The 14,427-nt window shown below is 50.7% G+C and overlaps 4 protein-coding genes across 4 annotated transcripts; 1 reads left to right on the top strand and 3 right to left on the bottom strand.

Moving 5' to 3' along the window:
* Positions 1–869: 869 nt before the first annotated feature.
* Positions 870–1,751, bottom strand: cyp4 (peptidyl-prolyl cis-trans isomerase; the record flags this gene model as incomplete). The annotated part of the gene is made up of 4 exons (XM_057110986.1): positions 870–1,056; positions 1,155–1,261; positions 1,359–1,528; positions 1,700–1,751. The coding sequence occupies 4 exons, from the start codon at positions 1,749–1,751 to the stop codon at positions 870–872; spliced, it is 516 nt and encodes a 171-aa protein (XP_056978212.1).
* Positions 1,752–2,733: 982 nt separating this feature from the next.
* Positions 2,734–5,331, bottom strand: N7484_000564 (putative cell polarity protein; the record flags this gene model as incomplete). Its single annotated transcript, XM_057110985.1, has 1 exon — positions 2,734–5,331. The coding sequence occupies one exon, from the start codon at positions 5,329–5,331 to the stop codon at positions 2,734–2,736; it is 2,598 nt and encodes an 865-aa protein (XP_056978211.1).
* A 1,425-nt stretch (positions 5,332–6,756) lies between these two features.
* hmg1 (HMG-CoA reductase) lies at positions 6,757–10,243 on the bottom strand (the record flags this gene model as incomplete). The annotated part of the gene is made up of 3 exons (XM_057110984.1): positions 6,757–7,093; positions 7,153–9,854; positions 9,911–10,243. The coding sequence occupies 3 exons, from the start codon at positions 10,241–10,243 to the stop codon at positions 6,757–6,759; spliced, it is 3,372 nt and encodes a 1,123-aa protein (XP_056978210.1).
* Positions 10,244–12,750: 2,507 nt separating this feature from the next.
* N7484_000562 (uncharacterized protein) lies at positions 12,751–13,842 on the top strand (the record flags this gene model as incomplete). Its single annotated transcript, XM_057110983.1, has 1 exon — positions 12,751–13,842. One exon carries the CDS (start codon positions 12,751–12,753, stop codon positions 13,840–13,842), a length of 1,092 nt encoding a protein of 363 aa, XP_056978209.1.
* Positions 13,843–14,427: the final 585 nt, after the last annotated feature.

The raw sequence follows: 14,427 nt of genomic DNA, 5'->3' as shown, positions 1-14,427 counted from the left end.
TAGAGTGTAGGTAGTGACAGTTTCTGAAAACATTGTCATGACCATAATTGATGTATTTTGACAATCCCTCCTAGGTCTTCATGAAATTGTCGGAGTTTGGAGCAATGTCAGATCTCACGACTGCGTTTGTGATGCCTCGCTATTTCAGAGTCGTGCCGAACTAAGCACCCAACTCAGCACTAGTATAGTGTCCCGATGATCTCCAGCAGGCAGTTGAGTAAATTGCTGGCCCTGAGAGTGCACGAAGCTAATCAGTGTGGGGGCACTCCAGGCGATGTTGCGTCGGTCTCTTGCTGTGGCCAGAGTAACCATGGCAAAATTGTTGCCATTTTGTTTAATATATCTCCTTAAGATCGTGTAGACAGATAAATTCGATGGTAGTCATGCTGGCAATTGTGGTGCTGGTATCAACTGCTATTACGGCGAAGACCTCCAAGTAATTCCAGGTACAGGCTGTCAGGAATACTGGACATGGAAAATACAGTGATGCAAATTGACTTTTTCATAGTTGCTGAATGGGTAGAGGTTATTCATAGCTTGAAATAACATTGTCAGATAATATAGATGGATAGAATTATGGGAAAGATAGAGATCAGGATTGACTTTACAGATTTCCCATTGCGGACAGCCACGTGGTGCCCCACATACAGGTACAGGAACAGGCACAGTTACAGGTAAACAAAGAATTTTTGGGTCTCCTGTACTAGGAAGTATGCATGACTAGCTTGGTACACTGTCTAGATTACATCGCGCGAAAAGGACCACCATACAAAAAGACTCGCCAGTTGCACTGCACGACTGTCCGGCCCAGGAGACTAACGCTCAAAAGAGACAAGACCGCCTAAACCAGATCATGAAGATCCGATGATTTAGAGCTCACCGCAGCCAACGATGGTAGGCTTGACAGCGGAGCGGACGGAGCCGGAGGAGGAGCCGAGGGCCTCAATCTCCTTGACGACGTTCATGGAGGAAGCGTCAGCGACCTCGCCGAAGACGACGTGCTTGCCATCGAGCCACGAGGTGACAACGGTGGTAATGAAGAACTGGGAGCCGTTGCTATAGAGAAGAAAAGGCGAACACGTTAGAAACATTTCTTAAAGCGGGGTCGGCGGATCTGAGCGCAGCAGCGAGGCTGACGTCGCAAAGTGACTTACGTGTTGGGGCCAGCGTTGGCCATGGAGAGAAGACCGGGCTTGTTGTGCTTCTTCTGGAAGTTCTCATCGGCGAACTTCTCACCGTAGATGGAACGACCACCAGTACCCTATTGCGGATAAAAAAAAATTAGACGAAGTTCAATGGATATAAGGAAACAAATTTCCCCGACACAGCAATTGGAAAGGGAAGCGGGAGCAACTAACGTTGTGGCGGGTGAAGTCACCACCCTGGAGCATGAACTGGGGGATGACACGGTGGAAGCCGGAGTTCAGGTAGCCCTGGCCCTCGGGAAGCTTGCAAAGCTCACGGAAGTTCTTGGTGGTCTTGGGGACAACATCGTCGAAGAGGTTGAAGGTGATACGACCAGTCTTGGCTGAATAGGTAGTCAGTATTGAGTTTCAATTAAACAGTAAACCCCATGGTGACCAATTGTTCCTTAAAAATTAAGGACATGGCATTCAATGGAATGAGAAAGATGGAGGGGCAGATTTTGGTTCTGCCCCTCCAAGAGATCTTTCATCTCAAGATGGAAAAATTGACTTACGGGCACTGGAGCCGACAGGGGCGTACTGAACGTCGAAGAAAACCTGAGACATGATTGAGGATGTGGATGAGAAAGACCGGGTGGAAGGATGGAAAGAGCAATTCAGAGAAGAGAAGAGGGAGGGTGGGGTTGACTTGAGGCGGCAAAACATAGTGAGGGGCAGAAACGGGACGGAATAAATTAGATGCCGAACTACAAGTAGGTTAGCTGCTGCGGGACACATGAAAGACCATTTCCGCATTTCCATGATTGGTGACTCAGGTATGCCATTCAAGGACCCAGGTGTTCATGGCACTCAATTGGTTTCCCCAATCGAAGGCATGAGGTTGGGGCATGTAGTGGATTATAGGCACAATTGATCTCAATATCCACACGAGCAGAGTTGATACTTACAGGTTTTAGAAATACAAGATGATGAAGAAGATGAAGAGTAGAAGCTATAGGGGAAAATCGCAGCTTGGAGGTAAAAAAGCCGCCGGGGTTCGATGCTTATATAATCCCGGGAAGTTCCTTCCGGGGAAGCTAGACTGTTTACATATGTCATGCCTGAGGCTGAAACTTTATTTTCTCGAAGCAAATTTGCAACCAAGTCGTATCAGCGCTGAACTACTTGAATGCTACAGATTGACATTAAAGATGAATATCAGGGTTGAAAAATTCCGTGTTCTGATTCGTGCAAAAGTGCAAGACCGGCGTCTCTATCCCGGAGCCATCATACTCAAAAAGTAATAATCGAATAAGAAATCAGGACAAAAGTAGGAAAGAAAGAGAAAAAAGAAGACCTCAGATCATAGAAATACAAATATATCCAATTCAAAAAAGTAGAAAATGGAACAAAAAACCATGAATGCCACGCGTACCAGGACATCATTTCGACATTGTCGGCAGTTTGCCACAGATGAGTCGCTCAAAAGCCAGAGAAAAGGTGAAAGGTGAAAGGTGAAAGGTTGAAATATAGGGATAAAAAAAAGTAAGCAGGTCAAGCCCTGCAGACACATGTGTCAAGAAAAGAAATCAATCAATCAAGTCAATCATCACCGGAAGTCATCGTCATCTGCGTGCATCAGGGATTCCAGGCGCTGTACGAGCTCCTTTGTTTGGCGAGCAAGTTCAAAAGCGATAGGAGGGAGCAGATTGGTTACCTCACGCAATTGCTCGGGGGTAGTGGCGTGGTGGCCTTCGGCAGCCGTAGACATAAGCCTGCCGCGACATTCGTCAAGGGCTTGAACGGCTGGTTCAGATTGTTCACGTAGAGCTACGTCTCCGCTGCGATCGTGAATCAGGTGTTCGGTTGCGGAGACTACGTTATTGACAACGTTTCCGATGGCGGAGACGTGGGTCTCGACGTTGCTTAGTTCCTGCTCGGACCGGATGCTGGCGACTAGAGCCTGGATTGATTGGACCATGCCGTCGGTTTGGTCTTCGACGTAGAGTTTGAGCTCCTGGAGTTCGTGGTCTTCTTGCGGGGCTCCGTAGTAGCCATTTGTGTAACCGTTCTGCATGGCAGGGTGGTCTTGGTCCGGTGGGCTGATAGCACTGTATTCGGAGTGGTTGCTGTAGCGCTGTTGACTAGCAGTTGTGCTGAAGTAGTCTGGGTACTTCTCCTGAGAAAGATCCAGGTCGGCAAGCTCTTCAAGTTCCTCTGCTGGTGAAGCCTGGATTTTGACCACCCGAACCAACTCTATGACAGCAGTGCAAAGATGCGAGGCGGCGGCATCGAGGAGGGAAACGGGGGAGAGACCCCTGGAGCCAGTGAAGTTACGAGCAGCGGTGATCATATTGTTCGCAGTGGCAGATACTCTGGTCTTGGTCTTCAGGCGTAGAGTAGCAGAGCCATCAACTGGGGGAGGTGCTTGGTCCACATCCTGAATCATGTGCCGAACAGCGACGATAACGGCCTTAACATGGTGGGACACCTCCTGGGCATCCTCAAAGCGTGCAACACGAAGGAGCTCGTCAATCGACATCTGGAATTTGGTGATATGAAAATCCTTCACCACACCATCAGCCTGCACCAGCTCATGCTCTTTAGCAACAGCGCTGGCATCGGCTCGAATATCTGAGAGGCCACCAGATGAGGTACGGAGATGACCCTGCTGTGCTTTCGCCTTCGCATAGCGATTTTTCCACTCATTGACTTCATTTTGCAGTCTCTGGACATCGTTGGACAATCGCTCTTCTTGTTCCCAGTTGGAATGACTCTGTGCTGTAAGGGTCTTCATCTCCATTAGGAACTCAGATGCCTCACGCCGCACCTCAGTAGTAAGCTCTTGCTGCTGTTGTAGCTCACTCTGGAGGCTCTGGTGCTTGATTTCCAAATCGGCATATCGAGCCACCAAGTCCGAATCTCCAGACTCCCGAACAACATTATCAAGCTGGTGACGAAGGTCCCGTTCCAAGTTATCATGATCTGCTCGAACTCGATCAAGCTCTTGCTGGAGCGAGTAGTTAAGTTCCTCAGCCTGCGACACCTTGCTCTCCAAATCCTGGCGGAGGTCGTCCCATTCCTGTCGCTCACTATGGCTGACCGCTGATTGATCGGAATCTTGTGACCTGGACAGCTCCTCATCCTTGCAGCGGACCATTTCCTCGAGTTTTTCCACTTTCGCTTGCAATTCCGATATCTGAGCTTGACTATCCATCAACAGTTTTCTTTCTCCTTCACCCAGAGTTGTAGTTGTCCCCCGTCTGCTCAAGACCGCATCCAAAGCGAATGCATCACTCCGAGCATCATCATCATCTTCCGGGCCCATATCATCGCTATCCTCAACCATCGTACTCTTATTCGGGACCATAGTATTACTCTGGAAAGACCGAGGGAAAGGACCATCCCCATTTATTCCAGGCGGCGGACCTCCAAGCGAGCCCTGCCGCGGCGGGAATGGGCTAGGCGGACCCCCAGAGGGATAACCCCTTGGGGGCCCACGAGACTGCGAGCGACGCGGGTCCGGCGGCAAACCAGGTGAAGGACGACGACCAGTGAAGGCCGGGAAACGGCGCTCCAGCTCACAGAAGACATCGGTCGCTAGATCACGAAATCGCTGGTGCACAAGCGACGCAAGCCTCTGCCGAGCATGGTTCCGTTTCTCATGGAAGTTGGACCGCGGAGGAAGGAAGGTAGGCGCGTCAGGACGGGGTGCACGGCCGGGCGGAGGCGAGGCTTGTTGACGACGAATCAGTTCGTCGTAAACATCTGTACTCAGTTCGTGGAACTGGGTTGGCGATAGTCGTAGAAGCTTATCGCGGGCTTTTTTGGATCGGCCGTTGACTCGGTCTTCGCGGTAGGTTGCACTTAAGAATCGTTTAAACGTCACGTAGTGCTGGTGTAGTATTTCCTCCATCTGTCTACGTCGCCGGCCGCCATCGCGCGGATCATCACCCAGCGTTCCGACGCTGGATCTCGCACCAACAGAGCTGGGCGGAGATGGGTTTGCGCTGCCCGGCAGCGGGAGACCGGTGCTGTTCGGGCTCAGGGGAGCGCTAGGGACGCCGGAGGTTGGGGGTGTGGCTAGATTGCCTCGAGAGGAGAATGTAGGCGAAAAGGGCGGGTCCGACTTCTGGTATTGGTTGATGCCGGACCAGTCGCTGCCATCCACGGAGACAGGCGACATGGCTCCCGAATGGCCATTCATATCAGGGTCGCAAGGGAATGTCGACCCTCCCAACAGTTTTGATCGATTTAGATAAGGCTTGACTCGCAAGCTGGGGAATATGGGGATGAGTTGGCGAAGTCAGACACATCCACGTCGTCAACCACACAGGACCCAGTTTTATCTCCTCCACTGATCTGGAAGTCTGAAACAAAGGGAGGCGCCGAAGGGGGAGGACTCGAGCCACCAGGTTGGAGTCAATGAAAAGAAAGTCGAAAGCCCGAGTCCAAAGGAGTGTAGGACTTTTGGAAGGGGAAATAAAATTATGAAAGGGGAGTTTGGTCAAATTGGTGTTTGGTTGACTCCGGAGTTCCCTTACGGGGGGACCCGCTGGTCCTTACAGTGTGGGAAGCCAAGGGCAGAGTAATAATTCAGGAACTAACATGCAAGCCAAGCCCCAATCATTATTTCTTAACCACCTCTCTCTATATCTGATCTATGTTTCCTTTTAATCTTCTCTACATGTTCTTCAGTCATAGAGTTTTCTAATCCACGAACCAGCTCGTGCTAAAAGCCGGTTGTCTAAATGACATGTCAGAAAAGAGGGAAAAAACTTCGTACTAAAATAGTACAAATTTACAGTATTAATACAGAATCCAGGCACACAAGCCACAAGGGGCTGATATTACATCCGGGGGGGCCGCGCCTCGTTGTGGCCCATTCCTGCAGAAACATGGACTCTAAACAAGCATTTTAGAAACGACTGGAACGGAATCTATGGCACAAAAATACAGGATCTGAAAGTGATATCAAATGCCAACCGTCGAGTATTGGCATGGCTACAGTATATGCATTAGGGGGCGAATAGTCTGAATTAAGGGGGAGAAGCCCTAGCAGACGTTCAGGAGTTCAACAATCTAGACTCTTTTAGCCCCAGACCTAAGATGATACAATACGAATACGAAGTACTGTAACATACTGATCTAATCAGTTGGTATAGTTAGTTACTTGATTCCACTAAACCTAATAAAGTCATACACAACCGAAAAAAAAAAAAAAAAAAAAGTTGAACTGAAGAAAAAGCTGGCTTTATGAGTCTTGCGACCAGCATGTCTATCCAAATGGAAAGGACTAAATACAAATTGTAGAACAGGACATAGGTCGTATCCGCTGGCAGCGGTTGCTTTTTGGTTTGGCCACAGAAGACTCGGTAACCGAGCAGCTGATTTGCCAGCAGAGAACCATCACTGGTGTTACCCAGCTGTTTATTTTTCTCTCCGTCGTATTGGAGCCAAACTAATAGCTCTTTGGTATGGCGGAGGAATAAGATGCAGAATCAGATGTGCCAGCTCGAGGTGGTGGGCTCGCCGCAAGTCCGCATCAGAGGGATGGTATCGAAGGTGAAATTGAGAGGAAATATATGAGAATCATTTCCGCGGGCCAGGGGAGAACTGGGCGCGTCGTTGCTTATTTGGAGGTCATAGAGAGACCGCGGGCAGCTCCCACGGCGGCCGACACGGGAGTCGACGACCGAGTTGGGGCCGCACTGCGGTTATGGGCCATGTGGGCCCTGACAAGGTGTCCAGCGGCGAGCGCAGAGCACAGACTGAGCTCACCGGCGAGAACGGAGGCGGCGATGATGCGAGACAGCTGGCGGGCGTTCTCACCGGGGTTGGTGGGGTGAGCTCCACGAACGCCAAGCAGGTCGAGCATGGCACCCTGGGCTTCAAGGATAGTACCACCACCGATGGTACCCACCTCAATACAAGGCATCGAAACAGCGATCTGGAGGTCACCGTTGTTGCTAAGAAGTTTTCATTAGTATCGCTGTGCAGGAAAATATCCAACTCGTAGGGCACTTACTTCTTCATGGTCGTAATACAACTGCTGCTCTCAACAACCTGAGCAGGATCTTGGCCAGTAGCCAGGAAAATGGCAGCGACAATGTTGGAGGCGTGGGCGTTGAAACCACCCAGAGAACCAGCCATAGCACTTCCAATCAGGTTCTTGCTGACGTTCAGCTCGACTAGAGCATTGACATCGCTCTTCAGAACGCTCTTGACAACATCTCCAGGGATGATAGCCTCAGCCACAACCGACTTACCACGGCCATCGGTCCAGTTGATAGCGGCAGCCTTCTTATCGGTACAAAAGTTACCAGACAGGGAGATAATGGACATGTCATCGAAGCCGCACTCCTTGGACATAACATCGAGAGCCTTCTCACAGCCCTTGGAAATCATGTTCATACCCATAGCGTCACCAGTGGTGGTCTTGAAACGGATGTAGAGGTAGGTACCGGCAAGAGCAGTCTTCAGGGTCTGAAGACGAGCGAAACGACTGGTCGAGTTGAAAGCCGAAAAGATGATGCTACGGCCTTCTTCCGAGTCGATCCAAACCTTAGCGGCGGCAGCCCGAGCCAAGGTCGGGAAGCTCACGCAAGGACCACGAGTCATACCATCACCGGTCAACACAGTCACGGCACCTCCACCAGCGTTGATGGCCTTGGAACCACGGCTGGTAGAGGCGACCAACACACCTTCGGTAGTGGCCATGGGGATGAAGTAGTTCTGGCCATCAATCTTGATCGGGCCAGCAACACCAAGAGGAAGAGGCAGGTAACCAATAACGTTTTCACAGCAGGCACCGTGGACCAGACCATAGTTGTAATCTTTGTACGGAAGCTTGGAGTGCTCCAGAGAACCCGTAATCTGGGAGGTAGCGGGGGTGCGAGAGACAACAGCGCGGCGAATCTTGACGGCACGAGTGAAAGCATCCACGCGGCTCATCAAGTTCTCATCCTCCATGCTCTTCTCCAAGGCATATCCTGGGAGCTTGCCACGCAGGGATAGGTCGATCAATTCGTTGTCGGTGAGATGGGGAGCACGCTTCTCCTTCAACATCAATTCACATTCCGATGCAGTGCGGGTAGACTCCTGCTCATTAGGCTCAAACTTGGGGTAGACCTTGGGAGCGGCGGGCTGGGGAGCGGGAGCCGGCTCGGGCTCCTTGATGCTCCAGCGGGCAGCATTGAACAGGTATCCATTGAGAATGATGCTCAGAGTCAAAGCAGCAATAATCCACTTGCTAATGAATGGGTCCTCCACGCTCTTAAGCAGGCTCTCGAGAACCTTGCCACCAACGGTGTCAAGGAACTGCTCGCTGTACTCAATATCGAAAGCGCCGGTCTCCTCGCCCGCATAGTGGACAGAGGGGTACTCCAGCTTGTACTTGATGGGCGAAAGAATTGTCACCATAGTCTCCTGTCTCTGGCTCTTGGCAGTAACGTAAACAGCATCCAGACCGTTCTCAGCGACCTTGAAGGGGTCGATGGGAGTAGGGGCCATAAAGTTCGACAGACGAGAGATCAGGGCGCCGTTACCAGTGTTGCGGAAAGGAATGGCGGACAGATTCACCACATTGATTAGGATCAGACCACCAACCATGAGAATCTTGAACCGACGAACATTGCTCGACTTGATCTTACGACCAAAGATGCTGGTATCCGCATCAGTGCCGGTCGAGCCCACGTTGGGCCAATCGTTGCTGGATGCAACGCTCTCAGCGACGCTGTGAGTGATGCCATCTTCCTCCAAGGCCTTGCGCAGAGCGACATGGCGCCGAATGCGGGTGATCTCAAGCTTGATGCAGAGAATAGTGGTGTAGAAGGTGAAGAGCAGCACACAGTCAAAGAACAGAATCCAAGCGGCCAGGAAGCAGAATTGCTGGAGGCCACCCTGCACGCCAGACGCGGCACCCAGAGCCAAGAGACCAATCTCAATGCAGTAGTGCTGGATAATCTCGAAACCTTGCAATTTGATGGCAGTAGCAATCGAGTCCTGGATGGAACCAGGAGTGCTAGAAGACAATGGCCGAGGAGCGGCACCCGGACCTGGGCGACGGCTATCCACCGAGGCCTTGAGAACGGCGCGGGTGAACATGATCGGCTTCTCAAAACCAATGGTCACGACCAGGAAGGGAAGGCCCTCGGAGAGCAAAAGGAGGTTGATTGGCACACCGAGTTTGGTGGTCACCAAAAGACCAAAGAGGAAGGCAAAGGATCCAGAGATGAGCACAGTAGCACCGAGCCAAAAGTTGGAGCCTAGACGTCTCATGGAGAAGAAGAGCGACAAAAAGCTCAGGTGCATCGAGATGTATCCGAGGGTCATGATCACGATGTCAATGGTCTCCGCATGCTTAATGAGATCCACAAAAGAGGTCCATGCATCAGAGAGCCACAGCATGAAGGCGGTGCGGGAACCCGCAGCACCACGAGCGGCTTTCATGATCCATTTCTTGGGCTCAGCTTCCGCACCATTGGCAGACGGGTCCTCAATCTCCTGAACGGACTTCAGGAGGTCCTCAACTTGGTCAAAAGGAACGGTGTAGGCGAGAGCCGAGTCGTGGGAAAATGCCGTGAAGAGGTTGGGGGTGTAAGGGACCGGGTAGGCAGAGACATTGGCGGGGACCGGGACATTGACGGCGGACGGAGCAGATTCGGAGGTAGAATCAGGGAAAATGAAGGTCGACAGGGCCAAGTGGTTCACAGCGGGCTCGTTGATATCCTGTATCTTCATTAATTCACTGCTCCGCTGTTTCGGAGCGAGAAGAAAAAGCTTACCTCCGAGTTCACCCAGGTGTCCTCCGCTTGCCACTTCCACGAGGTTGACTCACCCAATCGCAAACTCCGACTGCCCTGGAGCAGAGCATCAATGTCCACCTGACCAGCAACATTCCGAGAGTTCTTGGTATCCAAAAGACTGCCTTCCAGGAGCCCCACGTAGGTGGTACTGGCAAGCAGCGCAATTACCACAATGGTGTGGATGGGGTGTACGCAGGCGCGACTCGAGATGGCTTGCAGCCCAGAGGTGATCTGGCGACGAATCCAACTGGGCTCCGCATCCTGAGTCTCCTCAGTGGAGCGCAATCGCTTCGAAATCAACGAGGTAGCCATGATGACTGTACTTTGGGAGGCGGTGTGGACGTCTGTTGAAGGCGTTGAGGGTGTTTATGAGGGTCCGGAGGGACCAATGCTTTTGTAAATTACCGCAATATGGAATATTTCGGCCAAATCCGCAGACAATTCGCGAGAGATCTCAAAAATCGTATATCTCCTGCCCCATGTGGCACCCAAGGCGGTGTTCTTGCACTGTAGTTCCCACGAGAACTTTACTTTTTTTTTCTGATTAGCGACAGCACAACAGGTAAGGGGGATTGAGGCATACCGAACAAGAAAAGGAAAAGGGGGGAGAACACAGCGGCCCTCTCGATCAGGAGTCGCGGTATACGGAGAAAGAAGCACGGGACCCCCTGAAGGCTGCAAAATAATTGAGATCCTGGGTCCACGCCGATGGAATTAAGTATCCCCGGTGACGGGAGGTCGCCAAGCCACGACGGCGCAGTGGAGTATCCAAGGTTTGACAGCCAACAAAATGAATTGAACCAATTTTCAATTCTCAAGTGGATCAGAAACGAGGGAAAGATTACAGAGGGAAAAAAAAAAAGATGGTGTTCCAGATGGATGTTCGGGGCGAGTAGGGGAACAAAGGAGAACAATCAATAATATTAAGAGATGGGGCAAGCACGATCGAACACTGGTTAACTAGTGCAACTTTTAGGCTAGATTTGACTTTGCTAGCTGTAAAAGCTTCCAGTATCCTTGAACTCCATATGTTCTTTCAGATTCGATTATATCATTCTATATGCAGTGTTACTATGTGGCAATGATTTATCTCCAGATGAGATCACGTCCTGTCCTATGAGATGAACCGCACTGGCGATCCAAACCACACCGAACAGGGTGGGTTACACGCCCAGGATGCAAGCTATTAGAGCAAAACTACGTGCACAGATCACCTGAACGTCATGTAGAAGACGCTATGCAGAATATTTGCAGAATTCCAATATTGTGGGTTTTCTGCCAGCTCCCGACTCCCCGACTCCCCAACTCCCCAACTTCTCGAGTCAATCTGGATGGTTCCACTCCTACACTATTGCTGAAGGATTCTTCCTTGGATCCGAAGATGCTCCGTACGTGTTGTTTCGTTATTCGATCCACGTCAGCTTCCTCGCCGTCCGACAGAATGCTTACCAGTGACACTGCGATTCTTGCCATTCCGATAATCGCCGGTCTGCAAGTTTGGCGACCCTGTTTCCAGCCGAGCAAGTGGAATCCACTCGGTGGAGCTTACGGAGCACCCAAATTCAATCAGATAACCCAAGTCAAATCATGAGTCTCTCTCACCCGGCAAGTCCGTGATCTCTCTCCACTCGTCCACAATGGGCTCCGTAACCGAGCTCGCCAAGCATGAGAAAACTCAAGATAAGATGGCAAGTCCGAGGAAGCCACCGAGAGTTGTTTTCTCGGAGGAATCGGCCTAGGACGAAGCTCCACTGAGGGTCGCATGGTGACAAACGGGATGAGAGGAGAAAGAAAAAGAGAGCTGATGCCGATCTCCTGTAGACGTGTTAGTGGGGACTATAGCAGATTTTTCTCAGCTCTACAGAGTACACAAATTGAAGCGGTGTCGTCGAGTGGAGATACGTAACAAGAGAAAAGGAAAACATAAGTACGGAGTGTGTATGGAGATTGGAGTAAGCTTCGTCAAGGAGGAGGTTGGGCCGAAACACGTGCAGAGGGCAGATGTCGCTGAAGATTATTGCGGCTACGATTTCGACCCATAAAAACGTCAAGATCCTGTATGTTGCAGATCGCAGTTAGCCTCAATCTTGGTGCAGGGATACCCCCCCCATGTACAAAGGCAAGGGCGCTTAGCGCCCTTGGCCAATGGAGCTCAAGCCTCAATTGGTCTTGTTGCACCCTAGACTCTTGCAACTTCTCTAAGCGCCAGGAGTAGGAAGTCTCAGACACAAGAATATCTCCGCAGGATCTGAGGCAGATCCCGTCGCGTCTCCAATCATCTCGCCCAACCATTCGCTCGTAGCCCAACGCTTCAATATCTCTTGGCGCTGAGCTCTAAATGCTCCGACAGATTTAGATTGTTTCAACTGACGTCTGCAAAGAATGTTTGTTTGGGGTTGCTCCAATTACGCGCAGCAGTGGGCTTTTGCAGTCCGGACCTTTCTATATTTGCAACTGGTTTTCCCTGGTTCGAAATGCCTGATATTCCTTTGTGACCAGTAAGGCCAGTCTGTTGTGGACTGTTGCCTTGTTCGAAAACCCTTGAAACAACCTCAAAGCCGTAAATCTTCTTTGTGGGTGTCAGTATGGTTTAGAGTGAATGATACTGTTTACACTCTTCCATGATCGTTTTCTTCACTTTCTTGCTGCAGATAAAAGCAAACCACCGGCCTTTTATCCCAGTAAATACATTTCTTTACACTCTTTGCCATTTGTTTCCTACACCTTACTCGACACTGCACCGCTGGCCGGTATCTGCATGAGTCTGCAGACTGAACCTGACATCTTTACACCTTTCAAGAAACATTACGACTTTCGACATGGTCTCCCGAGCCCTCACGGCACTCTCCCTCGTTGTATGCGCCAACGCCCATTCCTGGGTAGAGGAGATCAGAGTGATTGCAGAAAATGGAACCTTCACCGGGGCAGCAGGATACGCCCGGGGAAATTACCTTCGTACTGCTGCAGGATTCAGCGATCTAACAATGACCTACCTGATCCCTCCGAATAGTCAAGCCAACGTGACAGTCGTCTACGACAGCACAAAACTGTGCAAAGACACCCAACAAAACCAAACACAAACATCCGGGAGCCCTAGACTAAAAGCCAATGCTGGCGATGCAATCGCTCTCCGCTACCAAGAGAACGGTCATGTCACCCTGCCCTGGAACCAACCAGGCAAACCTCCAAATCGCGGCACGGTGTATGTGTACGGAACCACAGAGCCCAAAGTCGGCGAAACACTAAACGACGTTCACGGTGTATGGAATTGGAACGGCACAGGCGGCGACGGACGAGGAACACTTCTATCTTTGCAGAATTTCGACGATGGCCGCTGCTACCAGATCAATAGCGGCAATATCTCGGAGCACCGGCAGGCGAAATATCCGCACGAGGCTAATCAGCTCATGGGTGCTGATCTGTGGTGTCAACAAGATGTACAGTTGCCGACTACGGCACCCACGGGGAAACTGTATACCCTTTACTGGGTATGGGACTGGCCCACTCGTCCAAGTGCTACCGATGGATACCCGGATGGGAAGAAAGAGCTGTACACTACCTGTATCGATATCGATATTGTGGGTCAGGCTTCGAGTAAGGTGCAGGAGACGGATGACTACACTGAGGGACAGAGTCTTGATAGTGCCTCAATAGCGTCGGAGTTTGATGATTTGATGAATGAGGATGCTGTGCAGCTGTCTGGTACTGCTGCTGTGTCTTCTTCTTCCACGATGCAGGCTGAGACTACTAGTTCCTCGGACCCTGCCTCGACGATGCAGGCCACAACTGAGTCTGCGGGGGCTACTGTGACCGTTACTGTCGGTGCCGTGACTGCCTGGCGGACGGTCACTGAGGTGCAAGTGCAGACGGTGACAGTTGATAGTTGCCAAGCGACGGAGATGGCCGGTTAAGGTTTTGTGGATCTATTTCCTTAGATTCCCATAGAGTATATGAATAAGAATGAGCGCTCAAGCCCTGGAGGCATATGAGTTGAATGAAGACATTTGATTGGGGTTTTTTATTCCCTTTTTGCTTTTTCCCTTTGTATTATAATAACCATCGACCCTGAGAGGCTAAACGGACCTTTGTGATCCGATCCGATAAGATCCAAGGGAGCCAATCAACATTCAGAGATGTTGAAGACAACGAGATCATCGCAAATCGTAGATCGGCTTTTGAACTCAGCTGCATTATAGGCAATTGGAAGAATTACATTGACCTGAAAAAAGAGTACCATTGGAAGAGAGAGAGATCTGACAGAAGCTTCCTAATGCATCAGTTTCCTAATTGGGATTAAACCCTCGATCTGAAACACGCTAGCACGTGATCGATGACCTAAGCCCCTCGAAGCTTCAATTCACACATGCGAAACCGAGAAAGATCGATTCTTTGCGTGCATTTCTGACCTGCATCTGGTTGTTGAAGTGTGTTGGGCTATCCCTGCTGCAGCCGCCGACCGAACATCCCCGCACCTGTGCTGATCATTGACCCTCAAG

The sequence above is a fragment of the Penicillium longicatenatum genome, assembly GCF_028827895.1.
Source record: "Penicillium longicatenatum strain IBT 33135 chromosome Unknown contig_11_segment0_segment0, whole genome shotgun sequence".
Lineage (NCBI taxonomy): Eukaryota > Fungi > Ascomycota > Eurotiomycetes > Eurotiales > Aspergillaceae > Penicillium > Penicillium longicatenatum.
The sequence above is the reverse complement of the archived record's forward strand: the minus strand, read 5'-3'. Positions and strand labels throughout refer to the sequence as shown.